At 32.5% G+C, this 8,889-nt stretch overlaps 1 protein-coding gene across 1 annotated transcript in view; it reads right to left on the reverse strand.

The window, feature by feature from the left end:
• The window catches only part of LOC150105814 (uncharacterized), a 29,858-nt gene extending 22,030 nt beyond the window's left edge, over positions 1-7,828 (reverse strand). Inside the window, exons 1-8 of the mRNA XM_090394569.1 lie at positions 7,699-7,828; positions 4,991-5,062; positions 4,124-4,195; positions 3,185-3,253; positions 2,753-2,896; positions 1,832-1,972; positions 1,467-1,532; positions 1,157-1,300 (exon numbers count right to left, since the gene is read on the reverse strand). Of these exons, the coding sequence (XP_090250695.1) occupies positions 1,157-1,300; positions 1,467-1,532; positions 1,832-1,972; positions 2,753-2,896; positions 3,185-3,253; positions 4,124-4,195; positions 4,991-5,062; positions 7,699-7,820 (830 nt within the window). The 5' untranslated portion in view covers positions 7,821-7,828. The remainder of the gene's footprint in view (positions 1-1,156; positions 1,301-1,466; positions 1,533-1,831; positions 1,973-2,752; positions 2,897-3,184; positions 3,254-4,123; positions 4,196-4,990; positions 5,063-7,698) is intronic.
• Between the last annotated feature and the right edge of the window lie 1,061 nt (positions 7,829-8,889).

Raw genomic sequence — 8,889 nt, forward strand, 5'->3', positions numbered from 1 at the left:
ATACTGGCGCTCATGAGAACCTGCAAGCACGCACGCAACAAACAATAGCACGTTAGATAGAACGACTTGAAAAATACAACGTTTTTTGTGTCAATTATGTATTGCATTTTTTGCCTGTAATTTTCGGTTGTACCTGTAATTTTCGGTTTTTTGTAACTTCAATTTTTTATTACTGTATTCTACCTTTAGTGGATACCCGAAGAAGGCTGAAACTAGTTGTATCATTTTCATTAAAATTTAATATTTTATCTCGGTTTAAAGTCATTTAAAAATTTATTCTTTAAAATGTATCATTAACTGAGTAGAAGCTCAGGAATATACACACACACACACACACATATATATATGTGTGTGTGTGTGTGTACTGAGGTTGATTTACCCGGTTGTTAAGCATATTTTTTAAAAGAACTGAATGACATAAACCGAGAGTAAAGGAATAAGGTTTAATGGTATCACACGACTAGTTTCGGCTTGTTACATCCTTCTTCAGGTGTTTTTATACAAAAAGAAACATTAAACATTAAAGATAAAAAGCTGTGAACAGCACAGAAAAGTCACTATATATATTTAACGTGAAAACGTTGTAGTTAACATATTCAAAGCTGTTCCTGCTTTGGCCACATTGTTGAGTGAGTGCGTACGTATAGCATCTCGTGAGCGCCAGTATTTGATCACAGCAGAATGACAGTCTGGGAGGTTGTAGCTTAAATTATTATTTAAATGTACAGGGTTGAGGATGATTTCTCTAGATTCTACAATTGTTCTCTCCAATTCGTCATGGCAAAAGAAAATGTTGTTAGATCTATCCCAAAGAATTGTATGGTTTGATCATCAGAATCGGCAGACAAAAGGATATGGCTCGATAGAGCACTGGCACGTGTTCTCTTGTAAGCGATGTCCCTCCTGCGCACCTCCATACGCAGTTCAATAGACTTATCCGTCTGGCCAAAGTAAGGAATGTTGCAGTCACACCATATCTCTTGTATACACCGAAATATTATATGTATATAAGATGTGTGAAATTTGCCCGGTCCCTTCAAATATTTACGGACATGACCCGTTTAAAATTTCACTACAAGAGATTTTGGGGCTAAATATTGTTGATTATAATGTAATTAATGTATCCGTACAAAAATATCAAAAGGGAAATACTTACAAAACCTGCAGGCTTTCAAGACCACAAAAGGCATCTTTGGGAAGGCGTGGAATGAAATTGTTACTTAAAAACAGATCGAGGAGTTTGTTCTGGTTGAGAAAAGGGGTCTCGTCCAAGGTTTTGATCAAGTTGTAGCTGAGGTCACTGAGGTTAAAAAAAAAAAAAAAATAAATAAATAAAAAAATTTAAAAAAAATCAATTTAAAATAAAAATAGCCTAATAATTCAAATGCAATTTAAGTATAATAGTATATATTAATTGTAAACATTGCTTTAGCAAGTATGAGGGTACAAAATGGCGAAATACTTACAGAAAGCGTAATTCTTTGCAGCTCTTTAAGAAAGTTAAAGAATTGAGACGATTTGATTTCAAATTCCTGCAAAACAGTAAGAATCCGCTGAGTTGATAGAACTTGGTTCAAATAAATAAATAACTTGAGAAAAATTACTTCTTTTTTTTTTTTTTTTCTAGAGAAGTAAATGTTCAATTTTTGATTAAATATATAATATGCATATGTGGAGAGAGCTTCTACGCGAACAACTTTTGAATAACTTTAACCATTAATAATAAAAATAAAAAATAAAGTAGCCCTCGTCTAATAAGGATTAAATATTTTAATTTCAAGAAGTCCTCACTGAATACTTTACCGAGATGCTAACAGATGACGCCACTTACAGGCTTTTCAACTGAGGAACTTTACGACAGAGATCGGTTGGTACGGTACGAATTCTGGCACGGTCTAGACGCAGATGTTCAAGAGCACTCGTTCCGCTTAGATCGGGAAATGATTCCATGTCACGAGCTTCGGACAAGGTTCTGAAATTAAAAGGGAAAAAAAAAAAAGGAACAACAGTTGTTTTGTATAATTGTTTGCAACATATGTGTTTTAATAAAAACATGTGAATATAATAAAATGCACATGCTTTTAATGTATTAAAATATACTGTTTTAATGTCACGAGATGGCGCCACAATTCCAAAGCACATCCTGGCACTATAACTTCACGCGAGAGCAATAATTAAATATTTATTACGTAATTATTCCAAAAAGTAATTTAACTCTTATTCAGTAGTTAATTAATGAAAATTATGTGACTTTATTACCATTAAATTATAAAGTTCCGCAATTATGACTGCTATTAGTTTTGTTAGATGTGGCAGGTAATAATAATAATCTTTTTTTCTCGATTTTTCAGAAAAGCATCATTATAGCAATGTTGAAAAAAAATGTTTATTCTGGTATCACAAGATGGCACCACAATCGCCAACCACATTTGCCTAATTGAAGTTTATGTCAATTTAATTAGAAATGAGTGTTACGATTATACTACATAACAATAACAATTCATTTTTTGTCAATTTACGTTTAACTTAACTTTTTAATTTGCGTTAATTTACCTAATAATAACCAGGTAAAAGTAAGGTTCGGGTATTGGCAGTGCCATCTTCTGTGTGAATTAAAAAAATCAAATCGAAAGCTTGAAAAAAAAGTCAACTTTTTTTTCTATATTAACAAGAATGAATACAGCCTAATAAATAACACAGATAATATTTCTATGGATTTGTTTTCCTATATTTTAGTTTTATGCACACTTACAGCTTTTTTAAGCTGGGTAGATGGGCAAAAGTTGATTTTCCCACAGTAGAAATCGGATTGCCGCCCATTTCCAACAGCGTCAGTTTAGAATTGTGAGAGAAGGCGTCGTTGGGAAGGGACATGATGTCATTGTCGGCAATGATTCTGTAAGGAGATTTTTTAAAAAATAATAATTATATGAGTTTTTTTTTGCTATTATTAGTTTGCCTTTTAGAACTATCAAATAAAAAATGTTATTCAGTTAGATTTCTCTAGTTTGTGCACATTACGTTTGACAATAAAATAGTTTATGAAAGAATTAAATTTTTGAATACAATCATTGACTATCCTCGGTAATCGAAACTTTAAATCTGGAGATAAGAGTCTGGATTAATCAGTCCTAAGCAGTTCAACTAAATAATTTATTACAATTTAATGTATATTTTTACTTACAGTTCTCTTAAAGATGGAAGACTTGCAAGAGCATCGGGAAGCTCTGTCAATTTATTATCGTAGATCTCCCTAAAAGAAAAAGAATATATATCTTTGTGACGTTGGAATTCCAGATTAAATTTTTAACAAAAGTACGCAAAAAATAACCCACGATAATGAATAAAAAAATATTTAGACCTATATTCATCTGTACAGTAAACAAAGACTAATTAAAAGTATAAAATTAAAACTTTTTGTAGGGAAATTTCTAACAATAAGAGTCAACAATGTAGGATATCTGGCGCCACCTGCCGGAAAAGAAGGTGAAAGCCTTAACTCAGTCGCAAATAAGCTGATTATACATATTTTTATTCTCGATTTTATTAGGAAATAGCTGTGTGCATCAAGTTCTTCTCTAAACTAGATAAAGATAGTCACAGAAAAATGGGAAAATAAGAATTCGGAGAAATAACGTTAAATTCATTCATATTTCAGTTTAATTTTCGATTAACATAAAAATTTCACAACCACTGAAGTTACTCATAAAGAGAAAACCAATTGGTTGATTAATTTAAACTTTGGCTAAATAAATAAATAAACAGCTTATATTTTTATACATTTATTTTTATTCGGAAATGCAAAACTACTATTCAGTTATCAAGAAAGCCCAAACTGTATATAACACAATGCATAATTATGGATTAGTAGTTAAATACCGGCTAGTAATAACGCAATTTCTGTTTGTTATTTAATATGCAAGGCGATGTAATTGAAATGCAGATGAGTGGCGATCTATGAAACTTGGCTGCGTTAATTGCCCATATATTATGGCCATGATCTGCACGCTATCCATTACAGCTCGCTGCATGCGTTATGAATTGTTTATGAGAGGATGAAAGGGGGCTGTTGGTGCTTACTTAACATAGGAGTGTACAGAGTCGGTAATATAAAACAACTTACAGCACTTTCAACGATGTCAACCCATCTAATCCATTCTGATCAATGTGAGTGATTTCGTTTTTATGAAGCATTCTGAAGAACAAAAAAAAAAAAAAAAAAAAAAAAAATCATATTATAAAATCATGTTAGTATAATTCCTATTAAAATATCTAAATCCGATATTTAAACTCGGGTTATATCAAAAAAGTAGATGGAAAAGCTTTGAGAGAAAAAAAAAAATAATAATAAATTAATAATCGCTAGCTGCCAGTACTTTTGATGCCCGCTGACAACCTTCCATTTAGATACGGCAAGTGGTGTGCCTGTCATTCATGAAACAGCTGAATTTAAAGGCAACACGATTCTGTTCTCTCCCCCCCCCCACACACACACACACTCCACTCCTTTAGTAGATCGGTTAGGCATCTGGCAAACAGATCACGCAATCGTATATACAAAAATGACCTGTTTATGGCTTTCGTTTTCCCAAAATAACCACGTAAACACTTTAAAGTAATCACTTAACAAGACGTAGCATTTTTATGGCACTCCCATCCACGAAAAAATTTTATATTATTTAATTTTTTATATATTTTTATTTATTTTTAACATAGTCTAGAAGCCACGCTGTATAGACCAAATACTTGCAAGCTACTTCAGGCCTACAATAAGAGACGAATCTTATTGTTCACACCAGTCTAAAGCACTAACAGCTAACAATAAAAAAAAAAAATTAATTATTTTTTAAAATAGGAAAAATATCATATCCAAAAGAAACTATTTCGTCTTCTTATTATTATTATTGCAAAACATTCTAATAAGAAGCATTACGACAACGGATGGGGGGGGGGGGGAGGAAGCGAGAAATCCACCATGAAAACTACTTACAATATCGCCAGCTTGGTCAGATTCTGGAATGTATTACGTGGAATATTTTCAATTTTGTTCTCTCCCAGATTCCTGCAACAGAGAAACTGATGAGTATATTGATAAACCAGTACGTAGAAATAATAGAAAAAATATACGTTACATTCTATTTATATATATTAGATTATTTTATTTTGTTCATATACATTATATTTTATACACTACTACGTTTTAGAAATATTGGAAATTATCGGAAAATTTGTTTACAATTATACGTATTTTGTAGATTTATTTTAACACATCGACTTTCGATTGGATTTTGTAAAAATCAATAACCAATACTTTCATGTAATAGAAGAATCGTTACAAACGAACATCTTGCCAAAGTTCTATTGAAGCATTTAATAAAATAATAAGAATAAATAAGAATTTAAAAAAAAACTTTTTTTATTCTTATTGTTTTATTTAAATGTTTCTGGCAGGATGTTAGTGTGTAATGATTCTTATAACAATAAAAATAAGCGTTTTTTTTTTCTTGAATTTCAACTAATATTTTTTATTGCTATAATTGAAACATTTCGAACAAATAGTATTTATTATTTTGCAATTTTCTCCAGATGCATACCAGGTTATTTCTCTTAGGCTAATAAACTAACAGGCAAACTTCTGTCTTTTTTTTTTTTTTTTTTTTTTTTCATGCTACCAGCTCATGGTTTTTGTGACCTATTAACCTCATTTACAATTCACATGTGAACTTCTGCTTTACGGTGTAGTCTAGCGTGCATTTGAAACGTAGCTTTTTGTATGAAATGATCTTATTCTCCGGTAGCACTTCTTTTTTTTTTTTTTTTTTTGCCAAGTCATGGTTGATTTTCTAAAAGCAGTGATTCGCCATCAGCATACTTACTTGAGAATGCATTTGAATTCGCATAAAGAATCGCGTTCTTTATGCTAGTTTTTTATTATTCACTTCATAATGTTATGTGTAAGATTTCTCTCTTTCGTCGGCTGGAGAGTGAATTCAATTTCTATACTTTCGTATGAAAGTGTTATTACTGCTTATGATTTAGCCCAGTGCTGAAGCACCGTCCTCACAGAATCACCATAACAAACCTACACATGAATATCTGCTATCACCAGCGTATTTATTATTATCATTCCGTGTTTTTTTCTTAATTTGACAAACATCTCTCGTTTTGTTGACGAATGTATATAACACCATTCGCATCTTTCAACAGTCTAATGGGTTAGGATTTGTGTGAGACACATTGGACATGCTTGACAAACATCGGAATAATAACACTTTGCAAACAGATCAAAAAAAATCGAGTGGGTACAGCAATACATTATTCATATCATAAGGCTACAACGCATCACCGTATTAATAACATTGTTTGGCAAGCTGTATCTACTACTGTCGACAGAAAAGAGAAATTTTGTTTATGTGTAAACTGCTTGACTCCAGCGGTTGATGTGTCCGAGGTGAGTGCACTGCTCCCCCTTCCGAAGCATCGACACTGGGTCATATTAATATAGCAGATAAAAACCACAACTGTCAAGCTTGAAACCTGTTAAGCCTTGTTTAAACTTAGGAGATATTGTTATAACATGGAAGAGTATGCAATTGACTGATCGGAAGACATGTTGGTCAGAGAAACAGACAGATGGGTTAAGTTGACTTACAATCACGATTTATGGGAAAACTTACAATATGATTATATCGTGGTATAAAAGAAAGAACTTATAATTTACTCTGTCACTTCTTTGGCCTGCAACACACACACACCTCTGAGATTCGTGTCCCTCCCTCACACATTTCTGTCTCTTCTACTTGCAGCTACAGACGAAGTGTCTTTTGCTGAGTGTCCGTATCAGATAACAGCCGAGACAGGACGCTGACTAATCTTACAAAATTTGATGTCACCCTCCACGATCCATCGCTTCTCACGGACTATCGGGACGCTAGATTGGCTAGACGTCTCTCCTTTCGTTGGCTCCGTTCAACTGTCGGAGCATTGATAAATATGGGTAAGTCGGCATCGATTTTTGCTCAAACTTTTCTGCTTCGTCGAGAATTCAGATGCTGAAACAAGTTATCGGGTTTTACATCAAGAGGAAACTAAGTTTCCACTTCTTATTGCTTCATATCCTCTCTCTCTCTCTCTCTCTCTCTCTCTCTCTCTCTCTCTCTCTCTCTCTCTCTCTCTCTACTACATCACATTCTTTCGTTCAACAATTCGGAGTATGCATCGGGTTCTGATGCACCGTAAAAGTGATGATGAATCGTCTCAAGTTCTCGCTCCAGTTGCCTTCCCTTTCGAAGATAATAGATCCAAAGGCAATTAGATATCGTGGAAATATGGACATCAAAAAATGTAACCTTAGGGAGAAAGAGAAGAAACTGCTTCTCTCCTAATTGATTATTTATTTGCTACACACGCAGCGATTGAGTTATAACAATATCCCTATCTTAATGAAAATATCCTCAAGAACACATTTTTCATGTAAGATTTAATATTAAAAAAAAAAAAATCTTATTCTTTGGGCTATTTAGATTAGGGAAGTTTCAACAACAATCAAATACGTAAATATATTTGAATCAATATACAGTAAATTAATATTACAAGTAAATATCTGTAACTACTTATTTCCCATCAGTTATTACTGAATGTATTTCCGTATACAACATAGTTCAAGAATTAATAAAAGTGATCATAAAAGACACTCACAAGGCTTCTAGCTGAGATAATTCGGATAAACCCAATGCTGGTACCTCTCGGAACAAATTGCCATCCAACCATAGGCGCTGAAGTCCCCGAATTGGAGCAAAGCTGCCACTTGGTATAACCATCAGCTGATTATCTTCCAGATGGCTGCATTAAAATGAGATTCGTGTGAAAGAAACTATAAAAAGGAATTATAATCTTACAGGAAATCAAAGTTTTCTTATACACTGCTACTCCGAAAAGGAAAAGATTAATGTCCTATTATAGTAAACACTAAATTATATAAGATTTTATAAAAAATATGTAAAATTATAATAATATTAGGGATTAAAAATAAAAAAATATCAAATGTTAGCTAATATATATCTGTAAGTTAATACATATTCGGCTCACTAGGTGGCGTTGTGGATACATACCATGTTCAGCAAATTAATTGCTTCTTGTATGTTTCACTCACGTTACTAATTTAACATAAAAATCGCATTTGATTAGTTTAATGGATATCAGGTTATTCAATTAGGGAAGGCGTAAACACAATAAAAACCGATTTCGGAATCTTTATGACATCACTTACAGCGTCTCCAAGGCAACCAGTGGATGGAAAGATGCAGTAGGTACATTTCGAAACTTGTTGCCGTGCAAAGATCTGGAAAATAAAAGTCAGGGATATATCGATTGTCTGTGGCATAAAGGTAATTAACATTGCATAGTATTTAGCAAGAAATGAAATTAGAAATAATGAATGGTAATCATAAAAAAAATCTTGTATTGTTATTAATCTCGATTCTTTTCTATCATAATAATTAATGCTACCTTTTAATCATTAACACACACACAAATCACTAAATAAAACTACAAATTTACAAACTGTAACTTACAATGAACGCAGTTTGGATAGTGCTGCAAACGCATTTCCGCTGATGTTACCAAGGTGATTGTTGCCAAGGTTACTGAAATTTAACAATGAAAAGAAAAATTAATATCCATTTATCTGACGTAGTAACAAACAGATAAAAAAGCATTTAGGAATAGATTAACTGCTATAATTACATGACCAAATGGAAATACTGTATCAGATAATTACACTTTAGCGGGGATTATGGTTAGACAGCATTAGTTTAGGATACAAAGAATGAAGGGAGACATATCTTTCATATATTATATGAAAGATATTATTTCATATAATTTATGGAA

This window comes from Typopeltis vanoorti, chromosome 6, assembly GCF_054136105.1.
Source record: "Typopeltis vanoorti isolate ZY-2024b chromosome 6, IOZ_Tvanoo_1.0, whole genome shotgun sequence".
Taxonomy (NCBI): Eukaryota; Metazoa; Arthropoda; class Arachnida; order Uropygi; family Thelyphonidae; genus Typopeltis; species Typopeltis vanoorti.